General features: G+C 39.1%; 1 protein-coding gene across 1 annotated transcript in view; it reads left to right on the top strand.

The window, feature by feature from the left end:
* RPS6KA2 (ribosomal protein S6 kinase A2) overlaps positions 1-27,469 on the top strand; it is a 157,031-nt gene that overhangs the window by 91,444 nt on the left and 38,118 nt on the right. Inside the window, exons 7-11 of the mRNA XM_053973455.1 lie at positions 7,471-7,508; positions 8,234-8,376; positions 14,665-14,735; positions 15,554-15,642; positions 22,448-22,512. Coding sequence (XP_053829430.1) covers positions 7,471-7,508; positions 8,234-8,376; positions 14,665-14,735; positions 15,554-15,642; positions 22,448-22,512 — 406 coding nt within the window. The remainder of the gene's footprint in view (positions 1-7,470; positions 7,509-8,233; positions 8,377-14,664; positions 14,736-15,553; positions 15,643-22,447; positions 22,513-27,469) is intronic.

Genomic DNA, 27,469 nt, shown 5'->3' on the forward strand with positions numbered 1-27,469 from the left:
TGATTTCAGTAAAGAATTCAGATCCCTGTGCCTTTAACTTCACTGGCACTGTTCTCTGCAGCATTTAATCTGGCCTTCCCCCAATGCAGTGGAAACCACTCAAAGCAGCTCCACTTCCAGTCATACAGAATGTGGCGTGGCACCGTTCAGTTTTACTGCAGCCATTGCTTAAAGTAAATGAGCATGTCTGAGAACTTGTTAACTCATAACAGACATGATAATCAGGACTTTTAAAACACTTGTATTAACTGTGCAAAATATTTTCCAAAGTATTTGTTCTCACTTGTATTTGCAGCTATTTTTCACTTGTAATGTAGTCCTAATTTTCCTTTCTCATTTTTATTTGCAATACATCAATAGAGCAAATGACACCCTCAGTGCTATCACTGGGAGTGACATGATACTGTTTATATTCTATGCCCTTTGCTTGGTGCTTTGCTGGATTCTGCTGTGACGACTCAAATCAGGCTGCAACATTCCAAAGTTCCTTTTTAATGTAATGGTCACCAGCATTTATAAAAGATAACCACTGAGGGCAGTCTTTTTGGCAATTGCTTACACTTTCAAAGCCCAACAGCACAGCAGCATTTTCCTTCTCTGGCATCAAACTGAAAAATATGCAGGTCTTTCTTTAAAATGGAGCGTTATCGCTTTCACTCTCACGGACAAAATATGAGACCAAAAGTGATGGAAGGTGGACTTTGTAGGTGAGAAGCTGAAGGAGAGGAGACTGTTTATCTCTATTGCAGTTCTATGTGATTTAAATTTTAAATTCAGTTTTATGTTTTGGTTAGAAAAATAGTAGTAGCAGTAGTAGTACTATTTGAATTCAACAGATGTACATAGCAAGCGCTCTCAGTCTTTTGGGCTAGCAGACTTTTTGTAGTTGACCAAATTTTCCAATCTTGCCCATTTATGCAACCAAAACTGGAAAACCAGAGTCTTTGTCAAATATGAGAAGTCACCCTACAATTAAAAACTAGAGGGAGAAAAGTACCAGTTTGTTCCTGATAGAAAATGCAGGTAGGCAGTGGTGACACTCCAGCTGCCACAGCCACAGGCTCTTGCATCATCTGCCAGCAGCTCCTTGGTTTCAGTTTAATTCTGAATTGCTGTTTTATCCATTCAGCATCAACAAATACATACACAATAGAATAACTCCAATTCTAGGTTTTCTGTTTTAAACCTTAATTCTAGTGACATTCATATGGATCATGCACAACTTTTCTCTCTGATATTAAATGAGGCTGATTTTTGAGATAACACATGAGATATGAATCTGCTATTAGAAGGTATCCAAACATGAGCTTGTGTATTCAGATATGTCACAATGCCATTACATTTTTAGGCATATGCTGTAATTTTTTGCTTTAGGAGAAGTTAGAAACCAAGGAAAAAATTTAGTGTATGTCAAAACTGTTCATTGTATTTGAGATACTGAGACCTGGATTCTTCTGAGTTCTTAGGAGGAAGTGTCACTTAGCATCTCAAAAAACATCTCTCAATGACTCCAGTTGCAAGTGACAGCACTTTATATTACTGCAGACCAAGCTGAAGTGCTTCCAATCAGGGATCAGTGAATCGAGAAATTGGAGCTCATCTAAGGAAGGAAGGTGTCACTGATTTGTCATTGTCACATAGAAGCATGTTGAAAAGGTACAGATGGAATGATGGAATCCAGTTTTTTCTATATTTTCGTCTGAGCTGAGACCAGCCATCCCCTTCACTGTACTGCTCTGCTAAAATCCCTCCCTGAGTGTTACCAGTCTGCCAACTGAGACAAGATTTCTCCGGAAGAAAAAGTATCATCACGTAACTAAAGACCTCTACACAGAGAGATCACTGTGTAAAGTTAAGGTGGCAGCCCTCACTCTTGCATTTTTTAGCTTTTGTATATGTGGTTTGTGGCCTTTGATGCACAGTTAAATGGATTAACTGTAATACAGTTTAATTTGGATGCAACTGATGCAGTGTAAAATTAGCTTACATTAACATAACTGTTGTATAGGAAGGACGTAGAAGTTCATACCTGGAGATAAAGCAAGGCTTCTGACTGAAAACTATATCCTCTAAAAATAGCTCTCTAAGTGCAAAGCCTGTGTGTAGTCACACCTTGGAGAGCAGAGCATGACAGCCTATGATTTCTCTGGAACTTCAGGTTTACATTAAAGAAAAAGATACAGCAGAATAAAATAATTACTCTCAGGGGGAAAAAATGCTCCATTTTTGAGTTACATCTGGGAAAGAATATCTTTCTAAATAAGATGATGAAAGAAAATTAGGACCATGTCAGGATGTTCTCATCCTTCCCTTGCCCCCTGGCAGGATCAAGGCTATAACAGGTGTGTTGCTAACCTAGGCTTAAAACAGCTGGTGAAGACTGTGCTGTACACAGGAGGCTTCTTGGCAGTGCTCCAGCAGTTGCTCATCTAAAATGTTGCTCTTAATACCTAGTTTGAAATTTCTTTGCTGCCACTGCAGGCCAGTGCTCCTTGGCCTGTCCTCCTAGAAGCCCCAACCTGCTTGTTCTGCTCTCAGCAACAGCCTCAGGGGATTGTGCAATCAACCTTTTCCTTAGACCCTCTTCTGTACCCTAAACAATCCAGGTACTGAACTCGTCTTCACTAGTCAGTCTTTATGGGGCTTCAGTCATTCTCATTATTCCCCTTTGGTTTCCCTTGATTCCTCTCTCCTTTGAAGTGCAACGTGCAGAATCACACACATCTTCAGCAGAAGCATTACCAGCATGATTACAGCACAAGGTTTGCTCTGTCAGATTTGCAGAACTGGAGATAAATTAATTAATTCATAATTTCCCAGTTCTCCCTCTCTCCCCTTTATTAAATATAGGCACTGCATTGGACCTTTCATTGTTCAATGCTTTTGCTGTTCTTCAGAAGCTCCCAAAAGTAGCTGCTGATAGGTTTGAGTTTGCTTATCAGCTCTGTAATTATGCTAAAAAAGCTCATTGGAATTGTTCATCTTAAAAGAAAAAAAAAAGAAAAAAAAAAAAGAAAACAGCACTGTTCAAACCACTTGAGCCACTTGGAAGAACCCTGAGTGCATTAAAATTTAAGGTTCAGCATTTTTTTTCTAAGATTTCCTGAGCAAAAATCCATGTTAACAATTCAAAGCTATGAATTTCAAGTGCAGCTGGGAGTTGTTCTCAGGTCAGGTATACTTACTTCAAAAAGACAAGTAATAGAGCTTGGTTAAAGTCTTGTTTAGAAAAGCAGATACTTGTCTTGAATTGTTGCAGACAAATTCTTCTCCTTGAGTTGTCTTGATGATTTCAGTGACATCCCTTGTGAGACAAGATACTGTGACTGTGTGATTTTCAATCACACTGGAAGCCACTTAAATGGTGAGGCACATTATTACTTAAGAACTGCACAATCAAGCTATAAAATATGGTATATGTACCCTGGGATATATGGTAAATATACCAAAATAGAAAAATTGGAACTTATTATAAAGTAGTATATGGTGCATATTTTTGTTTCTTATGCTGTAGTTTAAGGGCATGGGTGACTTAGAAATAACTCTACCATCTGAAAATGGACAGACTATTATTTATCTTTACCATTTCTCTTTTCAGGAACCTAGATGCACTTTGAGTTCTGAAACAGGGTCTTAGATTAACAAGGAGTGATGTGCATTTTAAGGCTCTTAGTTGTCTACACAAGGGACAGTGTAGACACTATACTCTAAAAAAGCCAAACACCACTTTTTAATGCAGCATGTTGCCAGCCATGACTACTGATTTATGAATGTAACTCCCCTGTGTAGAGGGGAAATCTGAGAATCAGTAAAGGATAAAGGCCTATGGTGGCAAGCTTCCATTGATGTAAGCAGTCCCTTTTTGACTTCATTATGTCAACAAAGCTACAGGAGAGAAGAATTTGTGTTCAGCAGAGTGAGAACATGGGGTCATGTGAGATAGTATGGGGTCATATGAACACTGAAATGTCACAAAACACAATGTGTGAGAATCTTCATCTCTTTAGTAGGTATTTGACTACTTCATCTGGTACTTTCATAACAAAATGAAATAAAACACTCTTGATAAAGTCTCAGATTTTATTTCCCACCTGAAAATTTGGCTACAGTTTCTGATTAACATAAAGTGTGGGTTGGATCTTCTGCAAAACTGCTCTCACTTAGAAAGGAACTTATGTCATCCAAAAAAAAACCCAAAACCAAAAACAACAACAACAACAAAACCCAAACCAAAACAAACACCAATGAAACCAACCCCAGAGTTCCAGCTTTATTAGGTTTGGCAGAACATCACATTGATTTGGGGATGTTGGATCTCAAAGTGAAGTCCAGAAGACATGACTCAAAACCAAAAATAAAGAGAGAGAGAAATAGGAGAGAATTGTTCAGGCCTTGATTTAAGACATGATATAAAACAATGCCAACAACTCATAACAAAAACATTTTTTCCCCGTGATAAAGCTGCAGTAGAAAAGTTGCTATGGAGTTTGCAGTCCTAGCTCTGCTAGGAGACTTCTCCTGTAGCTCAGACTGTGTCATTCCTCTACTACAAATGTAGCTGCCCCAGCCTCTAGCATGGAGATTTCCAGCCTTTATTTTCTCAAGGCATACTTTTAAACTGAGGTCAGTGAAAGCAGTTTGAATGTTTGTGGGATGGTCCTGATGCTAAAATGTTCAATCAGAGAATAATAGAATATCCCCAAGACAATCCCAAGAGTCACACCATGTGTCTGAGAGCATTACCCAAAAACTCCTTGAGTGCTGTCAGGCTGGTGCTGCAATCACTTCCCTGGGGAGCCTGTTCCAGTGCCCAACCATCCTCTGGATGAAGGAATTTTTCCTAATATTCAACCTAAACCTCCACTGATGCAACTTCAGGCCATTCCTTCAGGTCCTGTCACTGGTCACCACAGAGAAGAGATCAGTGCCTGCCCCTCCTCTTCCCATTTTGAGAAACTGTAGACTGTGGTAAGATCTCCCCTCAGTCTCCTCTAAGAGACACCCTTATTTTGTGGCATTTTTTTTGTTCCAAGTCTATGTGTGGTTCATTTATTTATGGTGTTGGCATATTTTTCACCTAATAATTGTTACTACTGCTTTGAAGAGAAGGTTTACAATGACAGTATCCTGTAAAAGCACTCTAGCATTAGACTGAACAAATAAAATAAAAAAAGCCTCCTAGCTGAAGTTTATCATTCAGTATGATTGTAACCTAGTTTAGCATTTAAAAGTAGTCTACTTTTTCATGGTTTTTATAATTTCAAAACATTAACTTAGATGAAAGATTATTCTCAAGCCTGAGTCATATTAAGAACTTCTGGTTGTTTTTCCCCTTCCATAGAATAATACTATCTTATTTCAGATTAGTTTATCCTGCAAACCATAACTAAAGTAATTGTGATTGTCACAATAGAATGCCTGCTATGGATATTGTGGGATAAAAAAAGAATTGTGAGGTGGCGAAGATGAAAAGAGAGTACGGAGTATGATCAGATAATAAGTTTGCTTCTACTGTCACAGGAAAACTATTTGTCTGTTGTAATTTGCATTCTTAGAAGCAGGTACTTTGTTCTTTTCTTCTTAATTTCACTCTCAAGATAATTCAGTGCAACAATTGCCCTTTTTTTCCCCCTCACTATTAGCATATTGTTTTCTTTTTACATGAAATACAATCTTTGGTTAGTAACTGTAGCATTATTTGTGCTGCCAGATGGCAAATGTGGAGGCACCCAGATGTCCGAAGGGTGCTGCCAGGGGCCACAGAGGAAGCTGCCAGCAGCTGAGGCATGGTAGAAGGGTGATTAGGGAACATGAGATGGAGGAAGGAACTGTAGATCCCATTTTAGGGGATGTAGGATACATATCCGTTGGAAACCAGGTTCTATTCGTTTTGCTGCTCGTGCAAACAGTCTGAGAAAGTTGCTGTGTGTTTCTGACTCAACCTCAGGCAGTATTATCAGTCTGAGAGCTCTGTTGGTGTTGCCTCTATCCCTTTAATGAGGGTGAGGTGTGAGCCCTTTAATCAGGGCAGAGTATGGGAAACACATATCGTGTACATACCAAAGCAGCATGGATTTTCAATAGGAAATTATGAAATTTAAAACCCATTAAATGTAAAATCAGTGCTTCTGGGGAAATTCCCACAACCTTTGAATTGCATAGTTATTCACAGGGGCTTCCTGGGTGTGAGGCAAAATTTTGGATGGTTTTTGTGAACTCTATTCCCCCTGCTATTTTTCCAGATCCAGGTCTGGGGAGTTCATACATTCATGCTCACTTCTTCACTGGCAGATGTTTTATTCTGTTCTCTTCTGAAGCACAAGTTTAAGGGTTGCAGTCACAAAAATACATTTAAACGTGCCTGGTATAGACTAGTACTTGAAAATTATGTGTTCAAGGAAACTGTGAAGAAGGAATAAAGGTAAGATGCTTTTGTTGAGAAGAGAAGGCTTTAATTATTGGACTCATGGTACTGACTTAGTTGCTGGCCTTTGATGACTCGCACAACAGCTTTTTCTAAACACATGAATGACAGAAGAACATCTTTTTTCAATTATGTTTCAGTTCAGACACAACTTTTCACAAAAGTATAGCCCATTATATTTGGTTCACTTCTATCCTTTTTTCTTCCCGAATAATTAGATTAAAGTGATTCTCTAAGAGAAGAGGAATGTAAAAATAGCTGGCACTATGCTAGATCAGTTTGAAAAGAGAAATAAACTGAGTCTAACTAGGACTGAAGAAAGACCACCTTCATTAATATGTCAGTTTTTATTTACCAAAAGCATTATTTTTCAAATTTACTGTTCCTTCTTGTTTTCACAAAAACTAGCACTGCTTTTTGTGAACTACAGAAATGTTGGAGTGCCTTTGTAGGGAAAAAATATGTTGGCAGGTGGCAAATGCGAGAACTTGGAATTTGGCTTCAAAGCTGAATTTTCATCTGTGCTCTGGACAGAAAAAATAAGCAGAGGCTGAGATCCATGCAGTTAGGCTGTGACTAGTCACTGTGCTCTGCGATGACTTTTATTACTTCAACATGAACCTTTGGACTTATTTTAGGTCCAGTGAGTCCAAGCCTTGATTATTTGTGCGATTGCCTTTTCTTGTGACAAGAACAGGAAATGTGTAGCTCCTTCTCCTGCTGGAAGCATATACTCTGCAGCTGTTGGCTTTGAACACCCTGTTCTTTCTGAGTTCTGTTTGCATGCCCACCTTGACCATCCTATGGAGCACAGAGGAGGCTCCTCATGGAACTGCCTCAGGCTGTGCGTGCTTCAGACATGAGATTAAAAAGACCTTTGAGGTTCATTTTTCTTTCTGGAGCCATAGAATCCACTAAAGTTTTGTGTACATGAGTATTTGAATCTTGCAATATCTCCTTACCTGACTTAAACATCTTTTATTCATGTTTTTTAACTGCACTTTATGCCTGGCTAATGAATGAATGTTTATTTTTTTGCTTTATAGCATTCTTCTTGATGAAGAGGGTCACATTAAGATAACAGGTATGTGAGAAACAGAAAACTTCCTGCCTATAAGCTGATTTGTTTTTCTGCAGTATGTTGCATGCATCCTGGTCTTTGGTTGGAAGGAGTTTGCTTACAAAAACTTGAAGCCAGATGAGTTTCAGTATTGAGCTTCTCTGTCGATTTGTCAACCCCCATGCTGCACAGCACATGGAGAACATATAGCATTTTCCTGGTAAAATTGTGCTCTTGACTGATGTGAAGCAGGCAGGTTTGGCTGCTTGCCATTGTGGATGGAAGGATGCTTCCGGTATGACTGTTTAATCCAGGCAGAGGATGGCTGGAAAGACATCCCTTTCCCATTCTAGAGGCACTGTTTAGCCAACCTTTTCACTGGTGTAATCTGAGATTATTATTCCTAATACTTTGGAATATAGCTGCACAAGAATCCTTGCTAACGTTGCCTTTACCAAACCTGAACTGTATATATATCTGCTTATTTAAACTCCCTTCTGCCTTGGGCCAGAACCTCATTCTGAGCAGGCAGAATGATATGCCTGTTTTCAGGGTGTATTAAGAAGTGCCAGGCGCTCCACACAGGCAGGGCTCCAGCACACACGGGTCTGTGGCCTCTTTCCGCACAGGGACAGGAGGGCGCTTCACCAGCTGGTTGGCGTGTTTTGTTCAAACAATTTAAGCGAGCAAAAGCATAAATAATAATTTTTAGAGACCTGACAAGTCCTGTTCTGCTTCAATTTATGTAGATTTTGGTCTGAGTAAAGAAGCCATCGACCATGACAAGAGAGCGTACTCGTTCTGCGGGACAATAGAGTACATGGCCCCAGAGGTGGTCAACCGGCGAGGGCACACGCAGAGTGCCGACTGGTGGTCCTTTGGCGTGCTCATGGTAATGCAGAAATTGTCCTCGAGGGGTGGCTGTGGGAGGGATCAGATCCCACAGATAAAAATTGCAGTATCAGTGAAGTTTTTCAGAGAGGTACTGCACTCTCCTCAAGCCAGCCATTTAAAATTACGTGTTCAGATGCTAACCTGCCCCCCACCCCCGCTGCACCCCTCCAGCCTCTTCATCCTGTGTGCTGTTGTTGCTGAGGTAGATGAAGAAAAGATCAAGAAGTTGGTTTGTGGCACGGATTTTTTTCAAAGCTGCATGAACACTGTAAGTTTTTGGAAGTATTGTTTGATCAAGCATAGTGCTGTCCCTCGAGCCCAGACACCAGGCACTTGCTGCTCTCACAGGGCTATGTTTGGATAACGGAGCTGGTGCTGCTCTCTCCTGAGGGGTGCAGGCTGCAGATCTACCCTGTGCTCAGGGCATGGCCATCCCCAGGCAGCTGTGGCTCACAGCAGAATCAGATATTAGCATAGCAATGTGCTCTTCCAATACTGCACCATTTCCTGTGGTATGGAGGCTATTTTTGGTAGCTATATATTACACAACATTACAAAATCCATAGAATATGTTTACATTTTATTCACCTGAAGTGGACAACTGATGCCACCAGAGGAAGCATAGGAAGCAATGTGAAAAACAGTGAGAATTTGGGTTGGGGAGGACCTACATCACTGATCTAGCAGTTTGGCATCAGTTAATCTACATAAATATTGTAATTTATTGCCCGAATTGTAAAGGAATGGAATATCCTTATCTCCTGTGGCCACAAATCCATTTGGGGATGCTCAGCACTTCTGAACCATGTAGATTTATTCACAAAAATCAATAGGGTATGTCTCATGCAATAAATCTATCCCTACCCTTTAACTTTTTTATTGTATATTTAATTTGGTGAATAGCTCAGTCTTCTCACTCTTTGTCTCCCATTAAAAGATGGTGCATATGGTGTATAGATTGTTCTTTCACCAGCTAATAAACTCCTAATAAACTGGACTACTTCCTCCCTGGGTTTTGCTAGGCTTTCTTCTTTTTTTTTTTTTTTTTTCCTTTCTATTGCTCTTTCCAACTCTCCCCTAAGGATTCAGCATATTAGAATTAGAAAAGATAAGAATCCCTATAAAAGGAGATGAATTAAAGAAAGTAAAACCCTTTTAACTCCAAGCTAATGTTTTAAGCCTTTAAGTGTTACCAGATTATTTTAGAGAAAAATATGTCAATCAGTTCAAACTTTTTTCCTTTTCAACATTTAGCTGATTGGGACCAAAAAAACATATATTTTCACACACGAAATGTCTGGCAAGATTTTGTGATGCTGTCTTTCACTTTGCTCTTTTCTCCTTGTTTTCCTTGTTCTGTCATATATATGTTCTACTAAGGAAGCTGTTTTTATCAGTCTGAAAAACTTAAGATAATTAAATGCTATTCAAATGATTTATTAGCATTTCTTCCTAAGCACTTTGCAGTATGATGTAAAATAGATGAAGAAAATACGCCAGTTGATGAAATACGCATAGATTCAAAAGAAGTGTATGTGACAGTGTAATTTTCCTATCTAAAATTCCTATCAAAAATGGGAACATATTAGTCTGATAGTTATAGCATGGCCTGTATTTTCCTCATTATCAGAGCAACCAAACACTCACTTGTCTGTTCTGTTCTGTGAAGAGGGATTGCTGCTTCAGCATGAGGAGTCAGCTTGTGCTGGCAGCTTCTTGCCAACCCACACTGACCAGGGCACAGACTAGAATCAAACTGAATGATCCTTGCACACTCCTTAAATGTGGCATGTTGTGATTATTAATAGCAAAACAAACTTGTCTGAAAATGACCAAGTTCTGGTCTTATTTATTAATTGTGTTATTAATTATTTCATGAATTATTATTGACCTGCCAACAACAACACTAACTGTCAACAACAGTAAAACTTCAACAGTTGTCAACAACAGAACTTCATTTACTGCCAGGTCTTTGACACAGGCCACACAACTGAAACTGTTACCTGCTCTGTTTGTTTGCTGCTGAGTTTATTTGAATTGTTTTATGGTAGCTTACTGTGTGTCAGCAGGTACAGTTACACAAATCTTAAAATTTACCCCTTCCAGCATTCCAGAAGACAGTCCCTGCTTCTCATTAAGTATGTGGTGATGACTGCTGAAACACTTCTATAATTTCTGCTGGTGAATTTATGTGGTTTATCATGACCAGACAGTTTTCCTTTTCTGCCTTTCTGTATCTTGCTCACTGCATTGGAGGTTTTGGATAGGATATACTCTGGAAAAGCTTTGTATCAAGAGATCTTCATGTACAAGTGTTTGGCCTACATTGTTAAAAAGTTGGGTATGAAATACCTTTTCAGCTCCACTGCAAGAGTTTTTGATGCCCACACTGCCATTTCTGAAGCCCAGATAAACTGTTCTGCCTGATCTAACATGTCAAACCTCTTGGAAGGCCTCACAAAGCAGTGTTTTTGTAGTTCATCCTACCAGCTGATTTACAAGGTCACAGACCTTAGGAAAGTTGTATCTCTTTCAGTTCAGGAAAAAAACCACTGTACACCTTTGAGAGACATGTGAGCAGAGAGGGAAATATAATTACAGAAATGGCTGTGATGACTTGGTAGCAGTCCCAAACAAGAAAAAAATGTGTTTATATGTGTCAGCAAGTAATTAAGTCTTCACAAGAAAAGAAAATGTCCCTTTGGTATCCAAAGTATTCAGCTCTGTACTAATTTTGTGACATTGGAAAAATCAATGCAAAACATCAAAGTATCAATCTTCTTTTACAAAATCCCATTATTACACTTTTTTTATTCCCAGTGCAAGAGATGGTCTTCATGAACATTATTTTGAATGTTTATGCTTGTTGCTGCGTTAAGGGGTTCAACCCTTTGTGAACACTAATTCATTGTGTTTCACACAGATAATGAAAAATATTTAATGCATTTTGCAAGTATTAAACTGAGTGCTTGAGCAGTTCTCAGATACCTGGAAAATGACTGGAAGTGTTGAGAGGACAACCTGGCCATTCTGATGAGAGTGTCTCTCTCTGTTTTCCAAAACTGAATGGTTTCAAGTTTCTTTGTAACTCTGAGTTTTATCCTGTGCTCAGGATACTTCAGCAGACTTGGGCTGAAGTAGTTTGCACAAAATGCTCTTCTTCCATTCATTAGGAAGATTCATATGGCAGTTACCCAGGCTGAGGATTTTTTCTCACTCATTATCTTCTCCAATAACCTTCCTGGGTCACTTCTTGAATCCTGAATTTCCTCAGGAAATGTGGCACGCTTCTCCAAGGTTTTCCCACACCTATATCTTCTGGGAGGTGCTCATGCTTTGCCTACTGAAATTGGAGACTGCCCTGAAAACTAGAGAAAGGGAGCACTGCATAGTGTATTGAGACCTCAGCACGGATTATGTGACTCCAGAGGCCCATTAAGCCTAATTCTGTGGTTCTCTAAATAGGCAGCTGAACTGGAACAAAGAATATTTGCCTTTCTTGCACTTTCTATGGTACAGAAAGGAAGTCAAGGTTGGAGGGAGGTGCAGCCTTCAGAAGTCTAACAGAAGATGGCCCTCCAAAACACCTGGGAAGTGAATTGGTGGGAAGGAAGGAGCAAACAGGTGGTTTCTACAGATGGAGAAGTAGAGAAAATGAAAATTGAGCTCCCCAGAAAAACTATAGGGACTGCTTCAATAGACAAAAATACTGCAGAGTTCATTCACCCCTAGTCTCAGTTTCTTGTCAACCTGCTGTGACCCATACAGCTCTGTATTTATGTGCAAGAGTGTGAGCAGCATGTTCTCACTTCTGTTTTCATTTTCAGATTTAGCAAGATTTTTGACTTTTTGAAAAAATAAGCAGGAAGACAGGTCACTGTGCAGTGGAATGATAGCTTTAACAATTTCAAATTTTTTTCAGTCTTGTTCTTTCATTTTGAACCTTCAACAGATTTAGTCAGGACTTCAGTTGAGAAACTAATGCTTTCTTCCAGATGCTGCTTAGCTAAATTCATTAAAGTAAAAAGCTGTGGTACTCTTAACTTACATGGCTGCCTTTCACTTTAAATATTGATGTTAACTGCCTTTCTTCTGAACTTGAATTAATCTCAACATTAGGCCTGCACAACTGGAGATGTGGTAACAAAGTGCTGGCCTCTACAGCAGCACAGTAAATGTTTCCTGCAGCCTCCAGAGCAGTCATTCCCCCTGCTCCCTCCTGCAACTTAAGTTTCTTCCAAATTCCTTCCTTCTTGTCTCTGTCCCTTGCAGTCATGGTGCATTTGCAGGTATTCCTGGGATATTGGGTTGGGTGGGAACTACAGTCCTTTCCCACATAGTCACTGACCAAGTTGTTGCTTGTTTCTGTATCATCTGCATCAGCAGTGTCAAGCCCATTTATGCTAGTATAAATGAGACATAGCAGCCATTGTTGGTGCCACTAAATTAAATTTATTATAATAACAAAGTAATGTGAGCAAGAGTAAGTGAACATTAGGTATTTACCATAAGCATAAATGCTCTAGAAATCACCAGGAGGGTTTGGTACAATCTGTACCATTGCTGCTGCTGCCCTGGGAAGCACTGTTCTCTACCCTTCATTCCCAGTATATCTGAGCACTTCTATGAGAACTAAGGCTTTAATAATGACTTCAGAATGACTTTGAAAATGATATTTAAGCTCCAGTGTCATCTAGGCAGGTTTAAAAATTCTCCCCCATTATGTTTCTTTGTAGAAAACGAGCTGCTTTCCTCCAGGTCTACCAGGCAGCTCTTTTCTTGCCTCTCCTAACCCAAGCAGAAGTTAATACATTTGTTTTTTTCCAAATCTTGTTTATATTTGGCAGCCATATAAATTTTTTAAGTGGGTTTATTTCTGTTTCTACTATGTGTTTTAGTGCCTTGAGGTAATTTGTTACTAATGAAGATTAATCCTTAAATTAACTATATTCAATTAGTTATCTGACTTCTAAACATCTCCTCTGCCCTTCTCCCAGAATTAGCATTGCAGGTTCACCATTAGATTTCTTCTGTTTTCTATATTTTTCTTCTGGTATAGCTGTATTTAATCTGGGCATGAGGATGGGTGAAGCTGTGGGGCAGTCTGACACAAATTTTGGTAATGAAAGAATCCTTCTTAGCACAAAATGTGCTTTGTGGGAGCACTGTGGTTTCTTGTGGGATAAGGTACAAAAACTATATAGGACTTGAAGAATCCTTCCTGCCTTAGCAGGTTATAGCAATGAGTATTAATTATTAGATAATTAATTACACTAATTAATTATTTCACTATAGTAGAAGAGATCCAAAGCCTGAGTGACAGACACAAACAAGTAACAGTTCACCCTACCCTCAATGGACACAGTTTTCCTTTGTGTCCAAGCTGAATTATTGATGTGTTTATATTTGGTTATGCACAGCCTTCAGCCTCCCTTAGTCAGAGCAAGCAGCTGCCACTCCATAAAACACCATGGTGAGAGCTGTGTGAAAGACCTGGTGTTGAATCCAAGTTAGGCAAGCTTCTTCAGCTGGGGTTCTGTCTTTTTTTTTTTTTTTTTCACTTCTTACAGATGTGAAATTCCTGTCAAATTTACTGAAAGCACTAATTTGTCTCCAAGGAACCATAACTGATTGATGTTTCAACACTTGACTTAGGCAAATAATTGATGATGACTGTTGAGTTTTGCTTTGAGATTTGGGTTCGGTTAAATGTGACATGAGATTCATCACTGATTACAGACTGAGGAACCAAAGCAGAAGGGAAAAGGCACACTCGAAAGCCTTGAGAATGTGGGGTTTAGTCTTGTTTCTCCTGCAAAATATCAGAGAGGCATCTCTAAGTGTTGCAAATACACAATGAAAGAGGTGGTTTGACTCAACTTAAAAAGGTGGGGAGTGGCATATCAAATCCGTTTTCCTTGCATGGTAGAGCATGCCAAACACCTAAGAAGAGCCATATCCATGCAGGATAAAGATCCCTCTAGCCAAATACCTCATTGCCAGCATTGGTCATAAAACAACAGGTGCTGGAGGAAGCACCATGTGTGACACTTCTTCTCAAACATACCAAAACTTGACAACAAATATCAGTGTAAACAGTTTGTAACACATCTCTAGAATGGAACAGTCATCCAGACATGCTGGGCCATTTTTAATTGAAGCACAGCTTGTTGGATTATTTCTTTTCCTCTAGTTTTCAGTTGTGTTGGAAATAGAAGGTGGATGTGTCAGTTACGCAGACCATCCCAATGCACGTTTGATTTACCATTTTGTTGCTACTCCACAGTTTGAGATGCTGACGGGATCATTACCCTTCCAGGGAAAAGACAGAAAGGAGACAATGGCACTCATTCTCAAGTGAGTATCAAAACTGCTTTCATTCTTCTAACTGTGAGTTAACTCTACCCTCTGGAGACTCCATAGGGCCCAAGTATTTGATGAGTAGAGAATAATGATGTACATAATGAACTTTTCAAAGCGTGAATTTAGTAAGACAGACAAAGCTGATGCCTGTGTTTAACTCTGAAGCTGCCTTCAGATTAAACACATGCTGGAGTAGGAAGTGCATTTCTGAGAGGGACTTACAAAAGAAATTTATCTTATTTTTTGTGATAATGTCAGTATTCACAAAATGTGGGAGAGTCAGATTTCTGTAGGACATCTTATATTTTGTTGTTGCCAAGTTTCAAATCTTCTCCTTTGCGATGTCCCATTCATTTAATGTTAAATGCAGACAAAAGTATTTGAAGCTTAGCTTTGCTTTCTAGTGCATTTTTTGTGTAGTAGTGAATGGCCAAGAGAAAAGCTTTATTCTCTTTAAACAGTATGCAGTTTAGTATACATTTTTTTCATTAAGTTTGATTGTTTAAATTCCTCTTGATTGCCAAATTTATTCCAGCAAACTAAAAAAGTGAAAAAATTTTGTAGGAAAATTGCCTATTTAGGTTGCAAAAATCTTGTGAGATTAGATCTGTTCTACCTCTAGTGAAGTTAGTGGTAAAACCTTCCTTAAGATCAGCTTCTCACTCTGTATTGCACTATGCTTAGGTAGCCTTTGGTCACAGATTTCATGTGTCTGCCCATCATGACCACTACAGTTCCGCTGTTTCTGCCACAGTGGGATGGAAAAAAAGCCTGGAAAATCTATTTTCTTTTCAAGCGTTGTGTTCTTTCAGAGCCAAGCTGGGAATGCCACAGTTTTTGAGCATAGAAGCCCAGAGCCTGCTGCGAGCCCTCTTCAAAAGGAACCCCTCCAACAGATTAGGTACGTGTGTGTTTGATCAGCACATTTGTTATGTGCTCCCTGCCTTTTGGGGGGTGAGTTGCACCTCTCAGCTCATCTTTTCCAGTGATTATCCTCTTCATTAGATGGCATTTGGCATTCCTTCCCAGAGCACAGTGAAACTTCAGCATCACTAGAGGAATTTGTAAGGAGTACAGGCAAAGCATTGAAATCTAAAACATGATATCAACTTGTGTTTCATTTTTTTGGTAAAGAGGGTGAGTGAACTGCCAGCTTTTATGAATGATTTAAGATACCTGCTGTGTATGATAATATAAGGAAATGAGAAACAAATGTGGTTTAAAATCTGTATAATTTAGCTACAAATCTCAGGTTTCATCTCTCCCATTCTCAAATGCATTTCAATCCTGTCTCATTCTGTTAGCTAGGGGCAGTCTTGCAGTAGACTTTATTCTTTATTAGCCAAATACATCATGTCCTTTTTAGTGATGTTGATGCCTTGGAGTGGCTACCTAGAACTGAGGCTAGACAGAGTTAATAGAATAAAGTAGGTATTTATAAAAGGCCTTCAATAGATACATCTTGGGCGGTGCTACAAGATGGACAATGGTCACAAGTTTTTCAGACAGTGTAAGTTTGGTCTATTTGCATATCAGGGGTTAATCCTCCAGTTACAGGTTCAGGTAATGAAGCCATTTTCCCCCAGCTCACTCCCCACAATTCACTTTTGTTTATACTTTTCGGGGCCTGAGGCTGTGCTGTGTCCTTGGATCTCAGGCCTAAAGGGATTGTTTGACCAAAACATGAAGACACTTTATATGGAGTTTAGACCTTTGCACTAATGCAGTATAGGACTTGAAAGATATAAAAGCTAAAATCGTAAGGCATCAATATGTCTTCACCCTTTGTTAATAATCCTGTTTAGATTGTGATAAACTAAACATATATACTGGATAATGTATCTTACGTCATCTGTAGCTTTGATTACGGGTTTTATGAAGAAATTAATTGCATTTGATGAGGTCATGGATAATGCCTATGGCATGACTGCCACTGCAGATTTTGTTGTTGTTCCCCACAGGCATGTGGGGACAACCCAATCAAGCCCAGTGCTGGGTGGCAGTGGGGAGCCATCCTGCAGCATGTCACTGGCCCCTGTCCTGCCAGGGGGATCCCATATGGCCCACAGAGGGAATGCCTTCCCATTTGTTTTACCTCTTGATCTAAATGGTAGCCTTGTATTCTGATATACTGCAAACACGAGAGTAGAAAAACACATTTTCTCAGCAGGTTTCAATTGCTCTCAAGAAATTTGTTTTACACAGGGGAAAAATAGAGTATTGGGATTTCTAGGTTTAATCTCTCTTCAGAAAAATTGGATGCTGCACCAAATATGAACTTTTTCCCACTCCCTATCTCTATTTCTTTCTGCTGTTTCCTCCCTGTCTCCATCTCTTGGTTTTATTCTGCTCTGCTTGTTTTGTGGCTTCTCACAAATTGCTATCCATCCAAAATGGAGCTCCAGTGAAGTCAGTGGGAGTTTCTGGATATACCGGTCCTTAAAAAGCTGCTCATGCTAAACCAATTCTAGCCCTCATATGTTAATAATGAGGAATTGCTAGGGGTCAGCTTCTTAAAACCTGAGGTGTATTGAAATACTGGGAAGGCTTGGAGGGAAAAAAAAAAAAAGAAAGAAAGAAGGACATTATTTATAATACAAATGTCCAAGGAAATAAAATCTAAAAGGGCATCAGAAAAAATAGATCTTAATATTTCAGGGATAATGGTAGAAAGCTCCCGAAGGCATTCTCTGTTTTAACTGATTGAGAATCAGCGCAAAGGAAGATGGAAAGGAACCTGTTGATAACAAAAGAAGAAAAGCTTGAATAGTTGGCCTAAATACTGAACAGAAGTCAGTAGATAAAAGGACTGCTTCAGCCTTGTGGATTTTCGCTTTTTCTGGGAAAGAAATAATAACATTTAAAGAAAAGTAGACTTAGAAATCCTGATTTGAAAATTCATTGGAAAATTAATGAAGCATGCTAGAATAAATGAACCACATTATGGATCAAACAGTTGATTTCAGCCATTGTTTCATAAATTTGCTAATATGGAAAGTGCATTTAGTTCCAAAATCCAATTTTAAACATTTGCAAGACAAAAGATGCTTTTTGCCATTTGATTTTGGTATCTTAACAAACAGAAGTAAAGATTGATGATGTATTCTGAAATTTTGCTTTGAAATTGTGTTTTGAAGCTTTGAATTATTAATGGAAGAAATATTTGGGTTGAAGTGAGTTAGACAAGACTGAAAGGAAACTTAGTAATCTGATTTACCTGCTTCTATTTTTAAGTCTGATGCCCATATTAATATTTGTGACAAATTTTTAAGTAATGGAAAGTCTTCCTTTGGTATCCCTGGTTTTGGGCACTATCTGTTCCTTTCTGAGCCTATTTGCTGTACAAATAGTCTGCCTAGCACTGCTTTGGTAGTATTGCTCTAAGGACAACAATTTCAGATTATGGATAAGCATAATTTTAAACTCTTAAACTAACTGAATACCCAGACAAATAAGGAGTAAGCACTCAGAAGTAAAACTTTAGGATGAAAGTGTTAGTTTGTTACATTTCCAGGAACTAGGTAAGGCACTTGCTCTAAGGCCTGGATCTCTCAGGTAGGTAAAAAAATTATTTATTATTTAACATGATTATTTAACAAATACATATTAAAAATATATTTTATATAAAAAACAAATTATCTAACAAACTCCCTATGCTACTGAGCAGTATGAAAGTGTCCAGGGTCCTTATAATTGAGACACTCAACCAAGAAAGTTTAAAATAAAAGCATATACCCATAGGCTCAGAGTAAAAGCCAAGGAAATCATTACCGTTTTCTTAATCACATGTTCTCAGGTAAGATACATTCTGCTTTGGCACATAGAAAACTTCAGGCTTTAACTTTTTAAAATTATAAGTTTAAACAGAATACAGCTTTCACCTTTGTCAGAGTGACAGTAAAGCTTTCTTGTAAACCTTAGAAAAATACCTCAAAAATTCTAGCTCACTGAAAAGATTCTGAAGCTGTCAAGACACTAAAATTTTATTATTTGCAACTAAGAAGTTAGAAACTCCTTCTGATGAATTTGAATATCCAAGTAATCAATTTTCAGGTTTCTTAGGTCTTCTTTTCCCCCCCTTAATATTTCAAGGCTCCTGTTGGCCATAATGATTCAATAATCAAAAACAATTAAAAATAAAACATTCTACTCTTACTGTTTGCAGGCATTTTTATTGCAGGCATAAAACTTAAATAATTAAGTTCTCAGTAATGTGAGGTTGCTTTTATATAAATGCATTCTATAATGTGTTTAAACTGGCAATTTGATCTGAAAGAATTATTTATCTTCTCGGACCCTCAGGGGACTGGATGGCACATAAAAATATTTGCAGGCAATAGGTTTGATTGTGCTGATTATTCTTGACTGATAGGTCTTATTGCCAAATTGAAGTGAAGTTAAAAAACCCAAACTCACTAGAAACTTTGAGGAAGGTGAAAGGTTTGTGGTGGTGCAGTGCGCTGCTGTGTGCTGTGCTTCAGATGTTTGCTGAATACCCATCTCTATGCCAAGAAATGTCCATCCCCATGCAGCAGGCCTTTCCAGTCACGACCTCTGCAGTGCTTTTCTTTTCTCCACGAAAGCACATCTCTTCTCAGTACCCTTTAGATTTGCAGGTGGTAGATAAGTGGCTGAAACATGCTGAGCAAACCCAGAGAGACTCCACCATAAGCACTGATGCCTAATGTCTCCTGAGGACTTTTGCAGTGAGGTTGGGGCTGTCCTCCTGGTTCCCAGAGCTGGTTCCGAATGCACCCTTGGGGTGCTCCCCTCCTCCAGCTGAGGAGAGGACCAGGCCACATGCTGCTTGCTGCCTGCAGCCACAGCACACAGTCCAGGAAGGGGTTGTGGGCTACACCAGTAATTCTTATGGCAGGGAGGGTCAGGGAATAAAAACTGCAGGAAGTGCTGAACCTTCTCCATAGCATAAAATCAGTTGCTAAGAATTGGAAGTGAGCCACTCCCTGCAAAATGAGGCTATTACCATCCTAAATCTCTTTATTAAGCCCTTGCACTTTACTACATATTCCTTCTGTGCCAGAGCTGAGGTGGCCCCAGCTGAGAAATGAAACTTTTTCAAACAAATGCCTGCCTCAACTGCATGCTTGCATTTATTACTAAACACGGCAGCCCCCACTAAAAGAAGTAGCTGGGGGTGGACTTTTTTTTCTTGGTCCTTATATCTTTAGGTTTGTGGGAAAAGGAAGAACAACAGTAGCAAAAATTGTGGCTTTCAAAGAGATTATCTGAAAAAAAGCATGTCATTCTCAACACACAATGACATATCCATTAGGCTAAGCAAGAGGAAAACAGAAGTGGTAGGGAAACGGCAGAGCAGAGAAAATGGAATGCATTAGCAATTATCCTCAGTCTAGAATATGTTACTAGTGTCTTACAGTGTCTGAGCATTTATCCAAGTCCTGCAAAATCAGTCTGGCACTTGGGTCTCATCCTGATGTGGTAAGGGACATTTACTGCATGTTGCAGTTTCCATCACCACCACTCAACTCAAAGCATTTTTCACAGATACTTCTTTTCTGGAGATTTGCTTAATGTAATTCTCTTCAGAGTAACTCTGTTGGTTTTGTGTTTCTGTTGGCATTGCTAAAATCAGAATGAATCTGCCAAGGGAATCTTGCAGACTTCAGACTGTGCATTGAACAAAAATATGCTAGGGAAATAATAGAATAAGTCCGATTCAAATACTTGTTATTTTCTTGTTCAATACCCATGGACCACAAACAACTGCCTAGGGATATGTAAGAACAGGATAAGCATATGTGTTGCTTCACCCAAATTTTCACCTACCCTATTCCTGCTTTAAGGTCAAGCAAAGGGTTTCCCAAGCCTCTTGTGGTTTGTCGATGAAGTAATCTTCAACAGATTCTTTTCAACAGACTTTCCTGGCCTCCCCATGAACCCATACAAGTATTTTGTGCCACATCGTCTTTTCCAAGTAATTCCACATCACACAACTGTCTGTTTTCTGAGGAAACATCTCCAGGTTCTCTGAACCTCATTCCTGTTGGCATCATTTAGTGATCTATTTTATACTTCCTTGGTCATCTGTTTCCAGGCTGAAAAGTCCTGACTTACTCAGTCATTCCATAATATTACTTGTTGGCCTTCTTTGATTCTTCCTAACTTTAATCAGTATACCATTTTACAGGGGAGTGTGTCAGCTACAATCCATACTTACACAGTGGCAGTGCAATGATGTTGTCCCTTTTGTCCTCTTTTTCTAAGGTTTGATTTCATGTTGTGTTTGCCTAGAAATGTCTGTCTGTCATAACTCACAGACTCCTCAGCAGGACTGGGCACCTCTGAGCACAAAATTTTGTATTGCAAGCTAGGATTGTTCACTCTCATGGGCATCACTTGCCTATACTGAAAGATTACTGGGATGGGGAATTAAGCAGGAGATCATCCCTCTTCGCTGTTTTCCAGCAGGCCTGACAGACAGTCCTGCATATTATGGTTACAGAATGTTTGCTTCCCATATCCATTCATCAGTGAGTGTTAAGCAGGTTGTAGGAAGCAGTTCCTGATCATTGCATTTTGACAAACATCCATAACGGTCTTGTACACAAGGAGAGCAGACATCACATTTTACCAAAGCTTCAATTGTCAAGGCCTTTGTAAAGTTGCTTGTAATGCTAATCTTCCCAAAGTGCAAATATTGCATGTATAAAAAGCTGAGTCCTCTGAGCTGCTGAGTGCCCCTTGCAAGATGCTTAGGAATCCCAAATCCTTTTAAGAATCAAGGTTGCTCAGAATGCTTGAGAAGAAGTAGGCTGGGTACCCTTCAGGAACTGATTCCAGAATTGCAGTGCAAAGCCTTTGCTTCCAGAGTTTAATTCTCCTTGAAATGAAAATGAAATTGCTAATAATAAGGTCAAATCAATCCCCAAAATGACATTCTAAATCCTCTCTGACAGTTCTTTTAATTATTACTGAGTACCGGTTTGGTTCTGTGATAGCACTGAAGCAAATAAATTGAGCTGAAGGAATAAAAAAGTCAATATTCAGTGAAAACATAAGGCAAAAGTGATGAAGGAATTAGATTCATTACCAGATCTCAGAAGACTTTGCCACAATCTCCTACAGTAATGTAACAGAAATTTAATAGTGAAGGAAACATAACACTGAGTGATGATTTTGGTGCTCGCAGGAATCTGAAGACAGTATGTGAAGAGGGGGAGCTAAAACCCTGGCTTACCTCAAAACATTTTGGAGCTTTTTGGCATTTTGAGTCTATACTTGCCTGTACTGCAGCTTTCTGTGCCAGTGGAGAACAGTAGCTAGTCAAGATTTGAAAGTCAGTGTGGATAGAAAAGCCGCCACTGGTGGAGCCTTGCCAGAGTATCGGGATTTCCTGGGGCCTTTCCTGACCTTGCTGATGCATGCCCTCTGCTGTGGCTGAAATCCCCAGCCTCATCCAAAGCCTTGGCAGCGGCCTCAATTAGAGAAAAGTAGAAGACCCTTGGAATCAGAATCTCCTTAATGAAGTGCTCTTGTCAGTATCTTTGTCAGTTTATACTGTGATGGCACTTGCACCATTCAGAATTTCTTGACTAGAACCGTTCAGATGAGGACTCTCACTTTGTCAGAAGAAAAGTGGGGATGAGGAGGGAGAGTGGAGAAGAGACATCATGCAGCTCTCTTATAAGCATGACTTCATTTTGATTCTTTCATTCTCTTCTCAGGTGCTGGATTTGATGGTGTGGAAGAAATTAAGCGTCACCCTTTCTTTGTTACTATAGACTGGAATGTAAGTGGAGCAGCATTATTTTATTTTTAACTACATTTTTTGAAGACAAACTTGCCATGCTTAGGAAAAGGATTACTTTCTCTTAACATAGAGAGCCTACCTTGTCTAACACAGAGGAGTTAGAGCCTTTTCAGTGGGTGCCTCTGTCTCTCTTGCATGTGTGTTTGCTTCAGTACTCAAAATTGGAACAATTGATCAAATTAAACATTATTCAAGTAAGGCATGTCAGATGTGATGAACAGAATGGTAAACAAGGATTTATTTTATTGCTATCAGGTACAGGTCATAAAGGTGGTGGTGCAGATTACCTGAGTATTTGATTTAGACTCGTAAGAGGTTAAATCTCACATTTTCAGCATCGTAATTGTTCAAATTAACTTATTCTTAGACAAACCTGAAGGCAAACATTTTTCATTCCTGATCTGGACATCTGCCAGTGCATCAGAGCTGCTGTTTGCCACATCCCCTAGCATTTTCTAGTTTAATTTTATCTGACTTTATCTGGTATTGTTGTATCTCTTCAGTATTTAATGCATTCACTCATGAGTGCTAGTACAACAGGTAACATTGATGCAGTTCTTACCAGAAATTCTGATAAACTGTGTGAATCTATGTGACAGAGCCATTCTCAAACTGCTGCCCAGGACTTTGCAATAAAACTAATTCCTCCGTGAGAGAACATTTCGTGGTGCCCAGGTAGCCTTTGAAAGGCCCACAAAGCCATTTATTTTGGGAAAACTCATTAGAAAAATCTAATTTGGGTTGCATGTTGAAGAGTTGTCATGACTCATAAACATATTAAAACATAATTAATGAAGGTGGGTTTTGAGACTTTCCTTTATAGTCCAGCTGACTTTTAGAGCCATTAAATATGTTGTAGAGTCCACAGTGTCTTTCCTTTTCTGCTTCTTACTAATCATGAGATTCTGTGTGAAGACTTTACATTTATGAAAACAGTAAGGGATAATTTAAAAAATAGAGAATCCAAAGACTTAGGTTGTTGATGATTATGATAATTATTAAATGCTAATATTAATATCAATAACAATAATACTATTTTCTATATTTCCCCCAATATCTCCACAGTCCTCAGCTTTGCAATCAAAATATAGGTCAAATAACTACATCTTGATGTAATAAGAAGCACTGTAACAGTGAGAGGGTTTTTCTTCTGTGTTTGTTAGGGGAGCAGCTCACTAACTCATCATAAATAATTGAGGCTCTGCATCTTGGAAAGGTTTTCAGCAAAGTCAGCTCTGTCCCATGAGAATACTCAAGAGCACCTTCTGTCATGATAATTGGTGATTGTTTCAAACTCTGTTCTTTAGGGAACAATTTCATGCCTGTCCTAAGGAAACTCTACTGTCCTCCATCATTTGAAAAAGCTCTTATGGACAGGGAAATATCTACCACAAAGAAGATAGGTATGCTTGAACATGCCTTGGGGCTAGAGAGGAAGGTAGATTTAATTGCCTTTTGATGTGTTATCGAGCCCTCTAACTCTGCTGTGAAATATAGCTGTTAAAATCCATTTTAATCCAACATAATTAGTGCTTATTGCACTCTCTCAGAGACAGATCACTATTACACCGATCAGCTATCATCTTTGTAATATATTTCCTCATTTTATCCTAATTTTAAATCACTCAAGGAGATCTTGGAAGGCTTATCTTGTTCCAGCAGCTACAGTACTGTATGTATTTCAGAGCAGTGTGAGCCTGGCCCTGAGCTGAAGCCAGAACTTTGACTCTCAGTAATCATCCAACCAGCTGTTAACATGTTCTCCATGTGCAGAAACAGGCCAGGGTCAGAGAACAGAAATGGATCATACATGGATGTTTCCATCTATAGCACTGATCTCTGTACAGTTGGAGGAAAAGAGTCCCCGGTGCCCTCATTTTGTTCTCCCATAATCTATACAGAATCTCCCACATCAGTTTGCAGACAGTCAGCAAACAGCACTGTTGAGATGGAACAGAAATGATGATTTACTTTGGCAATATGATGATTGCCTTGGTGATATAAAGACCTCAGAGAGCAAGAGGCAAGCTCTTTTGGAGAGCATCTGTGCTACCTTAGCAGCTATGATAGACAGGACTGCTGTGACTGACAGCACAGAAAACTTCAGCAACTGTAGTAAAACAATCCTCCATCAAAAGCCCCCTTATCATGAAGGGTAAGAATGGGTTAGTGTCTCCTAGAAATGCAGTGTGAAACAGGTTTGCTTTTAAGCATGATTTTTCCTACAAGACCGACATGATAACCAGGAACAAAGCACCAAGTTGCATTATCTAATTTTAAAGACAGATTCAAAACAGAAATGAGTTAGCTTTTCCCTTCTAAGTCATGTGTGAAGTCTTGGTGTTGCAGTCATACTAGAACTGCAAATGGAACCCTGTGACTCGGGCTTTCCTTTCACAGTATTTTCAGAGCTGTTCCCTTGGGGTTTGGATTGGAGCTGGTTATTTGCTCTGTTCCTGAAGCATTTACCTTTTGGGGCAATCATTTCCCATATTTTACTGTCTTCAAGCAGACATAACCAGATATAATGTCTGGTTTGGATGAACACCCAGTGGAAACAGCACACACAGTGCAGGAACAGCCCCTGTCATGATGCTGCAGATGCTGCTGCCGCCGAGCACAGCGTGCTGGTGCCATGTGACCACTGCATGCAGAGGCACAAGGGCAATCCTGGAAAACTTCAGTGTGGCCAGGGAACCCTCCTCCCCCCAGAAGCCATTCCTATGTTCCAGGATGCCATCCTTCAGCAAAATTGCCAGCCACCTTAGGTTTAACTTCTGGCTAACTTCTGCACTAAATGAGCTGTAGACAATCTTGACACAAGAGTTTTTTGCGCAGACTTAAATGGTGGCATGAGACTTTCTAAGACTCACATTTTTACAGCTGTTACTCTGTAACAAAGCCCTAAGTTCCCACATTCCAGAGTGAAAAATAGCTGGAGGTTTCTGCAAATATCAGTCTGGCTGCTCTGAGCCATTTAGCAGGCACCATGACGTAAATTCAATAGATCTGTTGTTAAATGAATGGACTGTCTTTCATGATCAAGGCTGGGATGCTCAGGAGAGAGATTAGATGTCCAGCTCCTTGACAGTTTTACCTGCTTATTAACCTTGCACCTCCTTTTCTTCTTAAGACAAGCAGACCCAAAACAAGTTGACCTCAAATAATTTAAGTCATTGGCTCTGAGAAAGTACAGTCTGGTTCCTGATTTTTTTACTACTGATTCTTCTTTCCAGGTCATGCATAATGAATTTCTGTCTTTTCATTGAAAATGAAAAATGCAATCCCTTTTTGCAGACTGCTGTCAGAGGAGTGGGCTATAAACAGTAGTTTTTGTTTGGATGACAGGCTACATTGGAACTAGAGCAAATGACATGCTTGAAAATGAACTGCCAAATACAGCTGAGGAAAGGAATGGGAAGAAAGTGGATTCCAGTTCTTTTTCCTTTAATATTAATCAGAGATCAAACTGAACTGAAACTGTAAATTATGTAATTGCTGATTTTACCAACAGCAAAAAATTAATCCTAGGGTCTGAATTGTGCTAGCTTTTCTGTCATTTGCAAGCAATAACACTGAGTCATTAATCCAGGAGAAGACAAACATTTCAGAATGTAGTTCATCCTTTTGTCTGCTTATTGCATTTGCCATGACAGGTGTATGTATCAAGGGACTTTATTCACACACTACAAGTGCACCACTGTGGAGGGTAGCATCTTTCTATTTCTAGAAGGTGTCTAAGGAATAATTAAATTCTTCATCCAAGAAACTCAGTTCAGGAAATTACTAAATAGTTTTTAATGAAATTAAACCATTTTCTTTTTCTTGATATTTGTCAGGCATATATACAGAGCTCTTACATCTCTGGGGTTTTTAGCAGTGTGTTTTTTTTAAAGATGATGAAAAATTAACTACTTATAAATAAGAAGAGAAGGAAACAGTGTTGCAGCATTTTATTACTAGTCTCTCTTGTGTATTACTTAAGTTCCAGCTGAGGAGGTGTTCAGATGAAGATCATACTAGGGATGTGGCAACATATTTTTAGAAAAGGTCAGTGCCACTTGGATGAAAATTAGTTATTTCAAATAAAAATGTTTTTGTTTGAAATCAGAAGGAAAGTCTGTAGAAGCTTGTAGTTTCTTAAACTGCTATAGAAATGGTTTCTAGTTAATTCATAGGTACTTATTATGAAAGTCTCAGGAGGACATGAGGGGTTGATAAGTGGTCAGAAGCATGGATATGTATCCAGGTGTGAGTATCTAAATCAGTGTTCTCGTGGAGACCATCTGCTTTGTCTGTGGATTATGCACGTCCTCAGCTCAGCCTCTGGATCCCACAACACTGTGTGTTATGCAGCGATTCTTCACACCTGTCAGTCACATTTTTCTATGCTGAGTCAATGCTATGGCCAGTTTAAAAAAATTGGTGATGGAATGTGGGAGCTTATTCTTTACTGAAAAAGAGAAATAAATAGTATTTTCATTAAAACATTAAGGGCTAAGGAGTACAATTCTCCTTTATGGATGTGGGAACAATGTGGAAGAAAAAAAAAATCCTCAGCTTCTTATACCTGTGCAAGATAACAAAAATATAATGATTCTAAGTACCCAGCCTGAAATTTAAATGCTGCAGTTATCACTTTGATATCAAAAGTCCATTTTAAATGCCTAATAAAATGCCCCAAAAGAAAAATTTGGATATCAAAACTGGAATTTAAACCAAGAAAACTGGGACCCTGTTCCCATTTAAGCAGATAATGGAACTCACTGTAACTTTTGCATACAGTACTAAGATTACCATGACTTAGAAAGTACATAACTGCTTAAACATCACCTGAAGTTATGGACAGTCTTATAGAAATGGTCAAATGCAAGATTTGAAATTTAACTTGCTGTCATTTCCTACTCTGGTTGGTTTCTGCCAGAAGAGGTCATGG

This window comes from Vidua macroura, chromosome 3 (assembly GCF_024509145.1).
Source record: "Vidua macroura isolate BioBank_ID:100142 chromosome 3, ASM2450914v1, whole genome shotgun sequence".
Classification (NCBI taxonomy): Eukaryota; Metazoa; Chordata; class Aves; order Passeriformes; family Viduidae; genus Vidua; species Vidua macroura.